Here is a 16,804-nt window from a genome sequence, read left to right on the forward strand (position 1 = left end):
AGGTGCCCCCAGAACACAGGACGGACACAAAAGAGGGAGATAGGAGAGAGATAGAAGCCCACCTATCTGTACATCCTGGAGTAGATGCAGCCATCTGCAGCCCTGTTTTTATAACAGGTACTATACTGCTTTTGCTGAAAACCTCAGACTCCTTCCTTGACCTACAAATTAAAAACAGGAGAAAAGCTTGACATCCCTGCCTCCATTTTATACTTGTCCTTTGCTCTGAGTCATTCTCTCTTGCAGCCATCTCAGAATCACGGAAGGACAGGACTGATTGATAACACCTTTATGACAAGGGAGAGAAACTACCCCTCAGGAACAGTGGAGCACTGCAGGACAAACTACCCCTCCAATGAGGGCAATTAAGAGGCTGCACCCTGGAGCAGGAGCATCAGCTCATGGGAACCAGATTGCTCCCCTCAAGTGATGACAGTGATAAAACCTCTCCAGAACTCCAGAGAGCAAGGACAGAGATAATGACCAACTAGAACATGGGACTGTTTAACTATACTTTTTGCCCCCTGCTCTAATTCTTTGTCTATTTAACCCTGTAGTTCATGTCTGTACCCCGAAGGTGGCTGAAGACGAGCTGAGTGCTTACTCTGCCTCTTCCCACGGCTGCCTGTGCCAGATAATAAATCTTCTTTGCCTTCACCATTACTATCTCTTTATTTGGACTACAGGGGTGAGTGGTGGACCTGACATATAGAATCCCAAGAGTTTGGGCCTAGGGTCTAAAAACTCCAGTTTCAGCTTGTCCCCTGAAGGATCTCTATGCCCCAAAAGACAGAATCTCCTCCTCCTCTATTTAGTCTGCATTCATTCATTCTTGCTTTCCTCAAAGGGAGGGCCTTCTGAGTGCCAGGCTTGGTACCAGGCTCTGGGATTCAGCTGTGAACAGGGACAGCTGTGTTTGTCTTAGTTCAACTAGCCACCAGGTGTCACTAGTGTCAGTCACATGGCTTCTCACAGGCCTGAGAAGAATGGGCTGGGAGAGGGAAGTGTGAATGGGTGAATTTGACCAGCTCTGCTCAGCCAGCCAGAATTAAAAGTAAGTTCTTCACATAAAAAAATAAAAAAATAAAAAATCTACTTCCTCCCCTTCTCTTCCACCATAAAGACACCCTTGTGACTTCTTCAACAGCCCAGATGGCCTGGGACTTTGGGAATTCACAACCTGAGACCAGTTTGAAATTCTTTCTGTAGTCTGTTCCTCACACAGGCTTCTTGCAAACCTTTTTGATAAACCCTGCCCACTCCCTCACAAGGCAGTCTATGTTATTAGAAGTTTCTTCCTGATTTCAAAGCAAAATTTGACATTCACTTTACTTCTACTTCTGCTATCTGTGATTATGAAACTCTTTGGACATTCCCCTGAGTTTGTTTACATTATTTTCAGCACAAGGGTTTGAACTTAGGGCTTTGCACTTGCTAGGCAGGTGCTCAACTGCCTGAACCACACCTCCTGCCCAGTAAGTCTGTTCACTCATTTATGACTGTAAGAGAACTTACTGTGTGTTGACTTTGGGGCCACAGAAGAGAGCAAATAAGGTTGAGGCCTGTCCTCCTGTGGGTTATAGTCTGAGAAGACAATAACCAGCTGGGTGTTGTGGCCCATTCATGTAATTCCAGCTTGAGAGACTAAGGCAGGAGGATCATGAGTTCCAGGCCAGCCTAGGCTACATAGTGAGTGACTCTCAGGCCAGCCTGAGCTACACAGCAAGACCTTGTCTCAAAAATAAATAAATAAATAAATAAAGTAAAATAAAAGGGCTGGGATGTAGCTCAGTGGTACAAAACAACAACAAAAAAGAAAAGAAGAGAGAGAAAGGAAGGAGGAAAGGGAAGGGAAGGGAGAGGAAGGGAAGGGTAGAAAGCGAAGAGAAACGAAAAGAAAGGAGCCAATAGCCAAGCTGGTGGTAACAATGAGCTGACTGAACAGGAAAGACTGGGCTAGCCTGGAACAGGAGTCCAGACCAGCCTCCCCCAGCACAGGAATTGGGAAGGCTTCCAGGGGAGGTCTTCTGTCATCAACAAAGGGGGAGCAATGCCATGCTGTTTAAATATCAACTTTTTTTTTTGTGGTACTGGGGTTTGAACTCAGGGCCTCATACTTGCTAGCAACTATCAATATTTTAAAGAAAATTGGAGAGGGTTTTGCTGGTGCATCGAGCTTAGTCTGCTCACTGGGAAATGCAGCATCATTGTGCAGGGTGAGATGTTTAGGGGACAGAAGAGGAGCAGGAAGAGCCCTGCCAGCAGTGTAGAGAGCATGGAGTGTCTTGCTGGAATGCACAACTGAGGAAGGAACTTGAGGCATGAGGCCCAGAGGAAAGGAAGAACCACCCCTGAGCCCTCAGCACCATCTGGACCAGTGTCCAATGCTTAGATTTGTTCTGCTGTGGGCCTAAGGGAACCACAAGGTCACCTCCCTCAATGCTGACATAACATTCCCACCAAAGTGGCTCGAGAAAGCATCTGCCTTTCGATGCTGACTGGAGGTGCTCTAATGTCCTGCCGAAGCTGAAGTCTTCATTCAACCTGCTCAGAAGCCACAGCATCCTCATGCAAGGACCCCAACTGAGTGAACAAGCCTCAAACTGAGCATTATTGCTCTTCCTCATTTCCTTCTTTCTCGGTTTTTTCTTGTGTTTTGTTTTGTTTTTGCTTTCTAGTATTGGGAATGGAACCCAGGATCTCACTTGTCTACCCCAGAGCTATGTTTGTGTGTGTGTGTGTGTGTGTGTGTGTGTGTGTGTGTGTGTGTGTGGTACACTTGAACCACTCCACCAGCCCTGTTTTGCATTGGATATTTTCGAAGTAGGGTCTCAAGAACTATTTGCTTGGGCTGACTTTGAATCGTGATCTTCCTGATTTCTGCCTCCCAAGCAGCTAGGATTACAGAAGTGAGTCACAGCTGTCCAGCTGTAGTATTTTATTTATTGTTGTGTAACAAATTATTATTAAATTTAGCAGCTTCAAATAACTAATGCTAATCATCTCACAGGCTCTCAGATTCAACAATTTGAGAGAGGCTTAACTGAATGATTCTGGCTCAGGGCTTCTCCTGAGATTGTAGCTGAAAAGTCAGCTGGGCTTCAGTCGTCTGAAGACATGTCTAAAGTTAAGGCTTCACTGCCATGGTGGTTGACTCATATACCTGGTAAGGTATTGCTGATTGTTGGTGGAGGCCTTGGATCTCTCCACATGGCCATTTGAGTGGTCTTGTGTCATGGAAGCTGAATTTCTCCTGAGCAGGTGCTCTGAGAAAGAACAAAACGGAAAGCACAATGCAATTTAGTCCTATACTTGGGAATGGACTTAGGCTCACCTTTTGATGGGAATAGTATCTGATAAATTGTGGACCTCTTTTTAAACCTCCATACCCTGCAGGCACCTTTCCAAAATAACTGTAATGAACATTTTGTGTATTGGCAACTAGAATTTTTCTCTTACAAGGTCCTGAGTTCAATATGCAGCATTCTTTCTTCCCCCCCAAAAAGTCTTTAGTCTTCTAATCTGGGTGTGGTATCACATACTTGTAATTCTAGCACTTGGGAAGATAAGGCAGGAGAATCAAGACTGTAAGACCCAAGGCCAGGCACTAGTGGCTCATACCTATAATCCTAGCTACTTAGGAGACAGAGTTCAGTAGGATCAGGTTCAAAGCCAGCCCCTGAGCAAATAGTTTGAGAGAACTTATCTAGAAAAAACTCACCACAAAAAGGGCTAGCAGATGTGATTCAAGTAGTAGAGCACCTGCCTAGCAAGCATGAGACCGTGAGTTCAAACCTCAGTACCATAGCCAAAAAAAAAAGTATGAGACCTGGGCTGAAGTAGTGGCTCAACTGGTAGAGCACCTGCTTAGTAAGCATGAGGCCCTGAGGCCCTGAGTTCAACTCCCAGTACTGCCCCCAACCCCCCCCCCCCCGCCCCCCGCCGCCACACACACACAAAAAGTATGAGGACAGCCTGGGTAACATAGGGAGATTCCTGTCTCAAACACACATACACAGAGAAGAGAAAATCCTTCACCAGCTACTTGTATACTGCTAATTTATAGACCTTTTAATTTTCACATTCACATTTCTGTGACTTGCTTTCACCTCAATATATATCGTAAACGTTTCCGTGTCAGTATGCAGTTGCTATTTTTTTTTTTTTTTTTTGAGATAGAGTCTCATTGTGTGTCCCAGACTGGCCTGGAATTCAAGATACTGCAGTTTCTATCTCTATAGTGTTGAGTGTTAGGTTACAGGCATGCTCCACCAACTCAGCTTGCCTCATTTTCCTTTTTTTTTTTTTTTGGTGGGACTGGAGTTTGAACTCAGGTTTCACCCTTGCAAAACAAGTGCTCTACCACTTGGGCTACACCTCCAGTCCATTTTGATTTGGTAATTTTGGAGATGGAGTCTCAAGAACTATTTGTCCAGGCTGGCCTCAAACCTCAATCTTCCCAATCTCAGTAGTTAGGATTACAAGCATGAGTCACCGGCACCGGGCTTGCCTCATTTTCTTAAAGAGTTGCTGATTAAATGTGAAGCCCTGGGTTCAAACCCCAGTCCCACCTCTTTATGTTTACTGCCTAGTTATTTACAGTACAGAAAGATTGAAAATAAGTGCCCAACAATGGGTGACTGATTGAATCATGATTTATAATTCTTTATAATGGAATGCTGTGTATCCATTAAAAATTATGATGGTAATTTTTATTTTAATATAACCACAAATATGCCTATAGTATATTCTTAGTTTAAAAAAAAGAGAGGCTGGGCTGGAGATGTAGCTCAATGGTAGAGCCCTTGCTTAGCATACTCAAGAGCCTGGGTTCAATCCCCAGACTCACCAACTCACCAAAAAAAAAAAAAAAAAAAAAAGAGAGAGAGAGAGAGTCTGGGATACAGCTCAGTGGTAGAGTGAGTACTCAGGTTCAATCCCTTGAACCACAAAAAAACAAAAGGAAGTTACAAAATTTCACATCTGCTTGAGGAGTGACTTAAGTGGTAGAGTGCCTGCATAGCAGGCACAAGGCCCTGAGCTTAAACCCTAGTATTTCTAAAAAACAAAACAGAACAAAAAACCCTTCAGAGCTAATGAAATTCAGGACAAATTCTGATAACAATAATAAAATAGAAAATAGGCTGGGTTGGGCACAATGGCTCACACCAGTAATCCCAGCTAATCAAGAAGCAGAGATTGGGAGGATTGAGATTTGAAACTTGCCTGGACAAAATATCGGGGAAATACCCTTATTTCAACAACAAAAAAGGATTTCATGGTGATTAAATATTTTGGAAACAGTGGTGATGACTACACAACACTGTGAATGTAATTTATGCCCTGATTGTACATTTAAAAATGTTCAAAAATGAGACAGACAGGGTGGTGCAAGTCTGTAATATGAGCACTAGGGAGGCAGGATGACACAAAGTTCAAGACCAGCCTGGGCTACCTGGTGAGACCCTGTCTCCAAAAATAACAAAAATTCATATGTAAATTTAAGGGATCTAAAATAGCCAAGACACTGCTAAAAAAAGACATTATGCTAGGGGTGTAGCACAGTGGTGGAGCCTGTGCTTAGCATGTACCAAGCTCTGGGTTCAGTCTGTGCAACAACACAAAATCTCAAACAAAAACAAGCAAAAAGATTACCTAGAGAACTGGGAAATGACTATTTCTGGGTGTGCCTATGGGGGGTTTTCTGAGGAGACTGGCGTGAGTGTGTTGACTTCAAGGTGCTGGGATTTGCAAATACCTAGGTGTAAACCTAACAAAAGATGTGAGAGACCTCTACATGGAAAACTATACACTTCTGAAGAAAGAGATTGAGGAAGACTATAGAAAGTGGAGAGATCTCCCATGCTCATGGATTGGTAGAATCAACATAGTAAAAATGTCGATACTCCCAAAAGTAATGTACATGTTTAATGCAATTCCCATCAAAATTCCAAGGACATTCATTAAAGAGATTGAAAAATCTACTGTCAAATTTATATGGAAACACAAGAGGCCACGAATAGCCAAGGCAATACTCAGTCAAAAGAAAAATGCAGGAGATATCACAATACCTGACTTCAAACTATATTACAAAGCAGTAACAATAAAAACAGCATGGAACTGGCACAAAAACAGACATGAAGACCAGTGGAACAGAATAGAGGACCCAGATATGAAGCCACACAACTATAACCAACTTGTCTTTGACAAAGGAGCTAAAAATAGACGATGGAGAAATAGCAGCCTCTTCAACAAAAACTGCTGGGAAAACTGGTTAGCAGTCTGCAAAAAACTGAAACTAGATCCATGTATATCACCCTATACCAAGATTAACTCAAAATGGATCAAAGATCTTAATATCAGACCCCAAACTCTAAAGTTGGTACAGGAAAGAGTAGGAAATACTCTGGAGTTAGTAGGTATAGGTAAGAACTTTCTCAGTGAAACACCAGCAGCACAGCAACTAAGAGATAGCATAGATAAATGGGACCTCATAAAGCTAAAAAGCTTCTGTTCATCAAAAGAAATGGTCTCTAAACTGAAGAGAACACCCACAGAGTGGGAGAAAATATTTGCCAACTATACATCAGACAAAGGACTGATAACCAGAATATATAGGGAATTCAAAAAACTAAATTCTCCCAAAACTAATGAACCAATAAAGAAATGGGCAAGTGAACTAAACAGAACTTTCTCAAAAGAAGAAATTCAAATGGCCAAAAAACACATGAAAAAATGCTCACCATCTCTAGCAATAAAGGAAATGCAAATTAAAACTACGCTAAGATTCCACCTCACCCCTGTTAGAATAGCCATCATCAGCAACACCACCAACAACAGGTGTTGGCGAGGATGCGGGGAAAAAGGAACCCTCTTACACTATTGGTGGGAATGTAAACTAGTACAACCACTCTGGAAAAAAGTTTGGAGGCTACTTAAAAAGCTAGACATCGATCTACCATTTGATCCAGCAATACCACTCTTGGGGATATACCCAAAAGACTGTGACACAGGTTACTCCAGAGGCACCTGCACACCCATGTTTATTGCGGCACTATTCACAATAGCCAGGTTATGGAAACAGCCAAGATGCCCCACTACTGACGAATGGATTAAGAAAATGTGGTATCTATACACAATGGAATTCTATGCAGCCATGAAGAAGAACGAAATGTTATCATTTGCTGGTAAATGGATGGAATTGGAGAACATCATTCTGAGTGAGGTTAGCCTGGCCCAAAAGACCAAAAATTGTATGTTCTCCCTCATATGCGGACATTAGATCAAGGGCAAACACAGCAATGGGATTGGACTATGAGCACATGATAAAAGCGAGAGCACACAAGGGAGGGGTGAGGATAGGTAAGACACCTAAAAAACTAGTTGTTGCCCTTAACGCAGAGAAACTAAAGCAGATACCTTAAAAGCAACTGAGGCCAATAGGAAAAGGGGACCAGGAACTAGAGAAAAGGTGAGATCAAAAAGAATTAACCTAGAAGGTAACACCCACGCACAGGAAATCAATGTGAGTCAATGCCCTGTATAGCTATCCTTATCTCAACCAGCAAAAACCCTTGTTCCTTCCTATTATGGCTTATACTCTCTCTACAACAAAATTAGAAATAAGGGCAAAATAGTTTCTGCTGGGTATTGAGGGGGTAGGGGGGAGAGGGAGGGGGCGGAGTGGGTAGTAAGGGAGGGGGTGGGGGCAGGGGGGAGAAATGACCCAAGCCTTGTATGCACATATGAATAATAAAAGAAAAAAAAAGGTGCTGGGATTTGAACCCAGGGTCTTGAGCATGCTAAGTAAATGTTCTACCACTGAACTACACCCTGCTCAGAACTCCAGGCTTTCTGGCCTGGGATTCCAGGACTTGCACCCCTGCTTCCTCTCCCAACCCGGTTCAGCCTTGGATTGAGAACTGTAGCATCAAATTTCTTGGTTTGGAGGCTTTCTGACTTGGCCTGAGCCATGCTACTGGCATCCCACGGTCCCAAGTTCACAGACATTCTCAGCCTCTAGAACCACATGAGCCAATTCCCCAAATAAATTTCTTCTCAAACACAGTTTTTCACACAATGATGTTTCTATCAACAAAGGACTGCATATATGGTCCCATAAGATTACAATGAAGCTGAAAATCTCCTATTGCCTATCAATCTTGTACCCTTTATACCTCACAGCCCAATGCATTACTCATGCCTGTGGCTGTGCCAGAAAAAACAAACCCAGTGCACTGCCACTCAAGCAAGGTACAGTACATACAATGATGTACAATACATGATACTTGGCAATGATAATAAATGACTGCTACTGGCTTATGTATTTATTACACTGAACTTTTTGTAGAAGTGTATGTGGTGATGGGAATTAAACCCAGCCCTTGTTTTTTTGTTTGTTTTTATTTTTTTCTGACAGGGTCTGTCTATGTATCCCAGGCTGGCCTCGAATTTATAATCCTCCTGCCTCCACCTCCCCAGTAGCTGGGATTACTGATAATAAATTTTAGAGAAGACTTTAGGGAGCTATAACTGTGCTGGAAATAGAAGCAAGAGCCTGCCCAGACCAGCACTTCCAGGGCATTAGGAGGGAAGAAGAAACTACCAGTTGAACAGTGGCTTGAGAGTAGCAGCCTGTAAGCCAGGCAACATGAAACTTTGGCTTAACTTCCCTCCATAGCTTTTGGCTTTCTCCTTGGAAAACCTTAGGCCAATCTGGAAGAGCTGTGAGTCCTCTGTCTGTCTGTGCAACTGAGTGTTAAGGACAGTGCCACGCAAGCAGCTGTCATGACACTCCTCAGGCCCTGGTCACAACCCACAAGGTCCTCCTCATTCTCCAGAGCTCTACTTTTATCACTGACCCTGTTAAGGTCAAAATATATTCTGAAGTCCTAACCTCCATTATATATGCAATGTTTTCTGTGGTCAATAACACAATCAATACAACAAACTGGTAAGTTACAAAGACAAAAAAAAAGAATTATTCTGGCTCAGGATTCTGGTTCAAAGTCAAGAGACCTCTTATGATGATGGCTTTCTTCTGGCAGAGTCACAAGTTGGTGCAAGGCATCACGTGACAAGAGATATGGAATGTGTGTGTCTCTCCACTGGTCTTTCTCCTTCTTATAAAACTACTGGGATTCCGTCATGGATGCTCCAATCGTGATGTCATCACCTTTCAAAGTCTCTACCTCCAAACACCATGACTGGATTAAGTTTCCACCCTCTTAACAACTCCCAGTGGGGATTAAACTCCAAAATGAGTTCTGGAAGGGACGAATTACAGCAACTCGTAAATGTGACTTTATTTGGTCCTTGCATATGTAACTGAGGTAAAATGAGGTCATAAGAGGGCCCTAATCCAATGTGACTAGATCCTTATAAGAAGAAGAAGCACTAGGTTAAGACAGACACACAGCAACAGAGACATATGAAGAACACCACGTGAGAAAGGAGGGAGAGATTTGGTTCCTGCAAACCAAGGAACACCTGAGACCACCAAAAAGTGGAGGAGGAAAGGAATAAGCCTCTTCTAGAGCTTTCAGAGGAAGCACGGCCCCACCGACATCCTCAGTTCTGTCTTCTGGCTTTCAGAACTGTGAGAAGGTAAATTTCTGTCATTTAAAGCCACTTAATTTGTGATATTTTGATACAGTAGCCTTAGGAGAGTAATATAGATCCCCAAACACACACACTTCAGCCATACCAACCATTTCCCTGTTCCTCCACAGGCCAAGCTCCTGCCTACCCCAGGGTCTTGGCGTGTGCCACTCCTTTCAGAATGTTCTGTACATACACACCCTCCCATATTCCTTCCAAAGTCCTTCCAAATGACACACTTTCAAGGAATCTGGACTTGAATATTTCAGGTTCCCCTCAGAGTAGCAAGCCAAATGCAGCACCACATCTACAGTTAGCCACTTGCTTGAGTTACATTATGCCAATTTTCCCTGCTCAACTGTAGGTACCATGACAAGAAGGCCTGGCCTGATATGTTCACCAGCAGTACTAGGTCATGCCCAGCACAACAGGAAGACATGCATGGGTAAGAGGTGCAGGAACTCCTAGCAGGACATTTGAGCATTTGAGTTCCAGACAAGCAACCTTCTGTCTCTTAACCACTCTCTGGACCTTTTTCTCCAGCCAATCAGGTTAGATCATGGAATGACCTCCACATACAAGGCTCTGGCTGACCTTCCTGCCTCCTTAGCTTCCAACATTCCTTATTACTGGCCTCCATGCCACATCTTACTCTTTCTATATGACTTGGCCCCGTGCCTTCTGTGCCTACAAGACCTCAATTAAAGCAAGTTAAAATTCAGGGATATAAGGCCAGAGCAGTGGAGAGGGGGACAAAAGTGGCAGAGGAGAAAGAGGACTGAGAGAGTGGAAGGAGGTCCCAAGACACTATTGAGAGTTTCTCTCTTTACTGCATAACTTAAACCTGTTCAATGTAATGAGCAAGGAAAAAAAACAGAATAAAAAGCACAGAGCAATCATTGTTAGCATTTCGTCATCTATCTTTCTAGCCTTTTATGTGAGCCAATCAGAGGGAAGAGAAAGTGTGAGGATTCCCGCCAGTATTATGAAATGATTTTCAAAAATCCAGAGCATTTCCAGGAAGCCAAATTGCTCCTGGGATCCCAGGGATTTATGTGAATGTGTTTTCTTCCTGTATCTTCGTGTGATGTGGAGAACAGTCCAGGTAAGGACCCTCTGACCTGGCAGGGCCACCCTAACCCCACTCCCCAGGCCCTTTCCTGTCCTGAAATTAGCACTGCAGTTTGCTTGACAGCAGCCAGACACTTTCTATGCCAAGGGAAAGTGTATGCATGAGACTCGGTGCTGGCACATACCACCCCTTCTCATGAAGAGCACCCACCAGGCTTCAGGTCTTCACTCCCTCACTTACTTAGTTCACCTCACCGAGCCTCAGATTACCCACCTGTAAAACAGGGATAGACATCACTTCTCAGCCAGCCTTCTCCCTTTGCTGAAAAGGCGGCATTTACAGGAAGTAACTGTGCTCTCCCCGCCCTCCCTCAATCCCCAGTCTTCAGAGGTTCAGTAGGCATCTGGAAATTCCTGTCCATTAGACAGGAAGCCTCCTGTGAGGTGAGGGTCGCCTTTGGTCCTTGTGGGCAGTCCTGCTGGGTATTAGTAAAGCTCATTGGAACCTGAGGGGCTTGTGGGGAAGCTGCTGTGCAGAGTTGTGGCTGCAGGTGAGTGAGTGACTTTTGGAACATCCTTAGTTTGGGGATAGCAAAGAGCAATGAAATGGAGCTTTCTCAAACTTTACCTCCACTTACCCCGACCCCAAGACTCGGGCTTGTGGGGGAGTGTCCTTCCTTTTTCCCTGAGAGGCAGGAAGTACCCTTTTCTGCAGAGTATTTAAAACCGTGGTCTGGCGAGGTGCCAGGGCTGGGGTGCTGCGGAGGAAGCTGCAGTTGTTTTTAAAGTTTCATTTTTAGGTTGTGCTACAAAGGCTTGGTGGCTGTTTGCTGGTAGCTGTTGTGCCAGGCTTTCACTGTCTGTCATCTTCCAGGAGCAAAGCAAGCCCAGGAGGCAGAAGGTAGGGTCGAGAGCAGCACAGCCAGAGCCCTGGGAAGCTGGGGTGGGAGCCTTCTGGGGACAGGGGACCCAGGTCCCCAGGGGTTCCTAGGTCGGTTGGGCAGTACAGGACACTTCTAGGTCTGGGTCTGGAATAATGGCTGCCTTCTTTCCTTACCATAATGGCGGTCAGTAAGGCTCAGTGGGATGTACAGGTGTGGGCCCTGCTCTGTTTGCAACAGTCTCCTGGACAGGAGCTGTGGGAAGGTGTGTCCCCTAGAGGAGTCTCCAAGAGCAGCCTATAGCAAAGGGTGAAGATGGGGAAGTACCCAGCCAGGGCCTCAGTCCCAGAACAGCAGGGGTGCACCAGGAACATGGCCACAGATTTCTTTTTTTGGCTGTACTGTGGTTTGAACTCAGGGCTTCATGCTTGTTAGGCAGACACTCTGCAGCTTGAGCTCTGCCCATGGCCATGGATTTCTTGGTGCCTACAGATGCCGTATTCCAGCCTACATCCATCCATCCCACCACCCAGGGGTCACCGGGCCCAGCAGGCAGCCTTCGTCCTGCTGGGGGCTTGCCTGGTGGCCCTTTGGGAGCTAGGAGAAGCCGCATCCCAAACTCTCCGGTGCCTGGTGCTCTACCTTGCCTCCTTGCAGCTGGAACTACTGTTAAAAGGGGTCTGCTGTCTAGCCGAAGAGTTATACCATGTCCACTCCAGGTGATTCCCTCAAATCCCCCTGGCAACAAGATACCTAACAAATGTCACCTCTTTGACTCCTAGTTCTACTCCTCCCTGAACCTCTCTGGCTGGGTTGGACTGTGATCTGGACTTGGTTGTTCCCTGCAGGTACCAAGGAAGCTACTGGAAGGCTATGAGCGCCTGCCTGGGTTGCCCCATCCGCCGTGGGGCCCTGCTAATGCTGTCCTGCTATTTCTACTTCTACATCCCAAACACTTCTGACCTTCCCCTCAGCTGGACGCTTCCCCTCCTGGGCCTCTCACAGGCCCTGAATATCCTTCTGAACCTCCAGGTATAACGCAGGGAGGTGGAGGTGTGGCTGAGTGGAGGCTCTGGCTAGAATGTGACCTGCCTAAGGTCAGTGCTGGAAGTGGGACTGGTTTAAAAATTGGAGTCCTGGGAGTGAAGCCTATGATGTCCTGGGATGGTGGGTTCAGCCACAGTGGAGAAGGGAGCAAGTTGGCAGTAAGTTGGGAAAGCTTCCTGAAGGAGGAGGGCTCTGGGTATGTTTCATGGAAGCTTTTTAGCCTCATCTGCTGTCCACAGGGCTTGACTCGAGCTGAGGTCTCTGCAGTCTGTGAAAAAAATAACTTCAATGTGGCCCATGGGCTGGCATGGTCATATTACATTGGGTACCTGCGGCTGATCCTGCCAGGTGGGTTACCCATTGTGCCTCCATTTCTAGGCAATAAGACACTCAGTCTTCTGTGTCTCCAGAACTTGCTATACTTTTCAAAACATTTTCATGGATTCCCAATGCATCCTTGTCAGCATGAAGAATATTATTATTATGCCTGGTTTACAGTAAGGGATACGGGGCTGAAAGCCATTCAGTGACTTGCCCAAGGTCATCCATGAATGCTTTTTATAGATAAATAGTTATTGTGTGCATTTTTTCTTTTAACTTATGTATAGTAAGGAAGGGATCACCATCATCCCTATTTTAGATTAAAAAAAAAAGTGTGATTCTGAGAGATAAGAGACTGTCCATTATTACATACCTGAGAGGTGAAGATACGATTTAAACCCAGGTCTGTCCAGAGCGTGGGCCCTGGCTCACATGGAGCCCATATGTCTCACTCCTGTGACTTTGTAAGCTAAGGCTGTGGCTCTCCTGTGTCCCATGGATGCCTTGCTTTGGGCCTAGAGCTTCTGCTAGGAAGCATTCTGGAGCTGGAGACCTGGCTCTCTGCACTTGGGAATGCTGGGAAGTCACATTTCAGAGCTCTGCCAGCCTCAGAATTCTGACAGCTATGGGGGGAAGGAGTGGGGCTGGCATGGAATTCAGGAAAAAGAAAAGAGGTAACAGGGTGGTGGGAATAGGAAGAAGGATGGAGAGGGTCTTGGGTACTCTTTCTCTGCAATCTCCTGTATAATGGTGTGGACTAAATCCTGAGTCTCTTTCATCCACACACTGGGGGGGCAAATGGCCTGGGCCTCAGTGCTGGATTGGGTGGGAGACAGGGTTAAAGGGGATGACTTCTTGGACTTCTTTACCCCAGGACTCCAGGCTCGGATCCAAACTTACAATCAGCATCACAACAACATACTACAGGGTGCAGGGAGTCGAAAGCTGTACATCCTTTTACCATTGGACTGTGGGGTACCTGATGACCTGAGTGTGGCTGACCCCAACATTCATTTCCTGCATACGCTGCCCCAGCAGAGCACTGACCGGGCTGGCATCAAAGGGCGGGTTTACTCCAACAGCGTCTATGAACTTCTGGAGAATGGGCGTCCAGTGAGTGTGCAGGGCACTAAGGGCCCTAGGGGTGGGACCAAGGCCCCCAGAACCCTTCTCTGAGCCTATTTCTCCAGTTGGTTCTAGGGCAAGGCAAGATTCAGTTATGAATGATAATAAGAAGTAACATTTATTGCATGTCAGATGCTATTCTGGGTTCATCATAGACCACGTCATCGAATCTTCACTACCACCCCTGTAGGGTAGGGACTGTTATGATTCCTTTTTTACAAAGGAGGAAACTTAGGCTCAGAGACACAGTGAGAAAGTGGACGATTTCAGCTTGAGTATAGCAAGCTCTTGGCCATGAAGCTTCCCTTGAGGAAGGCTGTGAGAACATCTGAGGGATTTTGTGTGTGTGTGGAAAAACAAGGCCTGAGCTAAACCCCAGAACCCATCCCCAGACTTGATTTCTACCTGGAGTGGTTGGCAGTGCCACGGGCCTGGGATCTTAGGAGAAGGATCCGTGAAGGGTGGTTGAGCTCAGCCTGGCTCTGATTTCAGAAGAGGGGTGTCAGTGACAAAGACAAGCCAAACAACAGAGACCCCATCAGGGTGGCCACCTGCCAGGCCACCTCCCTGCTGACTGAGAGAGTGGGGCCTCAGTCCATAGCACCAGGGTCCAGAGTCTGCTTGCCTTGGGCCCTGGCTCACTCAGGTCTTCTTTTACCTCCTTCAGGCAGGTGCCTGTGTCCTGGAGTATGCCACCCCCTTGCAGACCTTGTTTGCCATGTCACAGGATGGCAGAGCTGGCTTTAGCCGAGAGGATCGGCTTGAACAGGCTAAACTCTTCTGCCGGACACTTGAGGAGATCCTGGCCGATGTCCCTGATTCTCAGAACAACTGCCGCCTCATTGTCTATCAGGGTGAGAGGTTGATGGGGTGGAGGGTAGGAGGAGTCAGGGGCCCCAGTATCTCTAGAGAGTTAGGCTATATGGCTGCAGGCTGCACCATTTCCTGGGTCTCCAAGTGGTCAGAGGTTAAACCTGCCCTTTCCTCTCCTGAGAGAGGTCCCATGCTGTCCTGAAACATTAGATTGCTTTCTGAGGTCTTTATCTGTAAACCTCGGTGGGTCCAAAGAGGGGGTGGTTCTAGGACCCCCTCACTTCATCTAGGGATGCCACAGAAAGCAGAGCATTCTGGCCTGCACCCATGGTTCTGCTACTCCTTAACTATGTGACCTTGGGAAGGCCTCATCTCTAAAAGTGAGAGAATGGGAATCCTTTTCCTTTAAAACCACTTCTAGCTCTAAGATTCCATGAAACTCTAGCCCCAGCGGCTAGCGTGGCAGCGGGGGGTAGGGAGGGCTAGAGGAGCTTCCTAGCAATTCCTTTTTGATGCATTCTAGTAGGAGTGTGTAGGGTCCTCATCATCTCCCCCAACACACACCATGTCCCATGTTCCAGAACCTGCAGAAGGAAACAGCTTCTCGCTGTCACAGGAGGTTCTCCGGCACCTGAGGCAGGAGGAAAGGGAGGAGGTCACTGTGAGCAACTTCCAGACCTCAGTGGTGCCTGGTTCCTCTGTGCTGTCCCAAGAGCCCAGGCTTCTCATCAGTGATATGGAACAGCCTCTCCCGCTCCGCACGGATATCATCTGAGGCCCAGGATCACCTCATCTGAACCTCCAGTGAACCTCAAGACTGTTAATTGGGAGCATCCTTCAGCAGATGGATGTTCAACAGAATGATTTCCTCCCACTGGAGCCTCACAGAAAAGAGGCAGGTCTCTTCCCCAGATTTAACATCTCCAGATGAGTTCTATATCTTTGGACAAGGCCTTTCATCCCTCTGAGCCTGTCTCCTCTTTGAAATGGGATTATACTTGTTACCCTGCTCACCTCACACAGGGTTGTTGCAAGGACTATGCATGTGTAGAAGTTTTGTGTAAATTAAATGCCAAGTAAAGTTAAAGGATGTGCCAGTCTTCTCCCATTGACCCTCTAGGCCTCCTCTGCCCTGGGACACTGACCTATCTGGATGGCCCCTGGCTTCTGGTCATGTTGGCTCAACGGGGAGCTCCAGCAGGGGAATGGAGGGAAAGAGAAGGATGAGCCTGGGATATTCATTCCCTAGGTCCCTCCCAGTAGTTTAAAGATCACTGTGGGCTCTTCTGTCAGGCAACACTCAGCAAACCTGTCTATCTCCAGGCTTCTGGAAGGGCCTCTCCTCCCCTACCCATAGCAACAGTATTGCTCTCCACTGGAGTATTGCTGTTTTGTGTTTTCCTTATATCCTGTCCTTTCTCAATATTCCTTCAAAAAAAAAACACTCCTCAGATTACCCAGTGTAGGTGTGTGATTTTTCAGCTGATAGACTCAGACATATACAATAGATTGGCAATAAATTATTCCTGATGCCCAGATTTGCTTTCCCAAATCTTGTACCCTTCTTCATCCACTACAGAGCAGTTGTGGGATGGGTGTCATTTCAGTTTGGACCAAGTCCACCATAGAGAGGCCCTCATCCCACCTACCTTTTCAATGTCCTTGTCTCCAGTGGGAAGCTTGTGGAACAGGGACCAGGGCTGGGCCAAACCATGCCATGAATGGTACACTGATGCATTCTGGAAAAGGACCACTTGCTCAAAGGAGCAAGAACCACTGAAAAAAATGTTCCCAGATGAGAGAGCTTGCAAAAAGATTAGGGAGGAAGAATGTTTGTGTAAGGAGATGGGACATACCCTGGGAGCCTTGGACAACACAGCCAGACACCATATCATAAGTATACTTATGCCATCATTGTCAGGACAAGCTAGTGACGCAATCATCCC

The 16,804-nt window shown here is 46.1% G+C and overlaps 1 protein-coding gene and 1 long non-coding RNA gene across 4 annotated transcripts; one reads left to right on the top strand and one right to left on the bottom strand.

The window, feature by feature from the left end:
- Nucleotides 1-2,923: 2,923 nt before the first annotated feature.
- Nucleotides 2,924-11,022, bottom strand: LOC141424147 (uncharacterized). The gene is made up of 2 exons (XR_012449047.1): nt 10,946-11,022; nt 2,924-3,266 (listed from the first exon to the last, which is right to left on the bottom strand). It is a non-coding gene; the product is annotated as an uncharacterized lncRNA (long non-coding RNA).
- Sting1 (stimulator of interferon response cGAMP interactor 1) lies at nt 10,615-16,392 on the top strand. Of its 3 annotated transcripts, none has more exons than XM_074076895.1 (8): nt 10,615-10,705; nt 11,472-11,572; nt 12,045-12,271; nt 12,401-12,584; nt 12,839-12,947; nt 13,795-14,033; nt 14,713-14,899; nt 15,440-16,392. In XM_074076895.1, the coding sequence occupies exons 1-8, from the start codon at nt 10,660-10,662 to the stop codon at nt 15,631-15,633; spliced, it is 1,287 nt and encodes a 428-aa protein (XP_073932996.1). In that variant the 5' UTR covers nt 10,615-10,659; the 3' UTR covers nt 15,634-16,392. The 3 variants fall into 3 exon arrangements, with proteins under 3 accessions (XP_073932996.1, XP_020023516.1, XP_020023517.1); XM_020167927.2 differs by lacking the exon at nt 10,615-10,705 and adding an exon at nt 11,059-11,115; XM_020167928.2 differs by lacking the exon at nt 10,615-10,705 and adding an exon at nt 11,061-11,222.
- Nucleotides 16,393-16,804: the final 412 nt, after the last annotated feature.

The sequence above is a fragment of the Castor canadensis genome, chromosome 6 (genome assembly GCF_047511655.1).
Source record: "Castor canadensis chromosome 6, mCasCan1.hap1v2, whole genome shotgun sequence".
In the NCBI taxonomy this organism is placed as follows: Eukaryota; Metazoa; Chordata; class Mammalia; order Rodentia; family Castoridae; genus Castor; species Castor canadensis.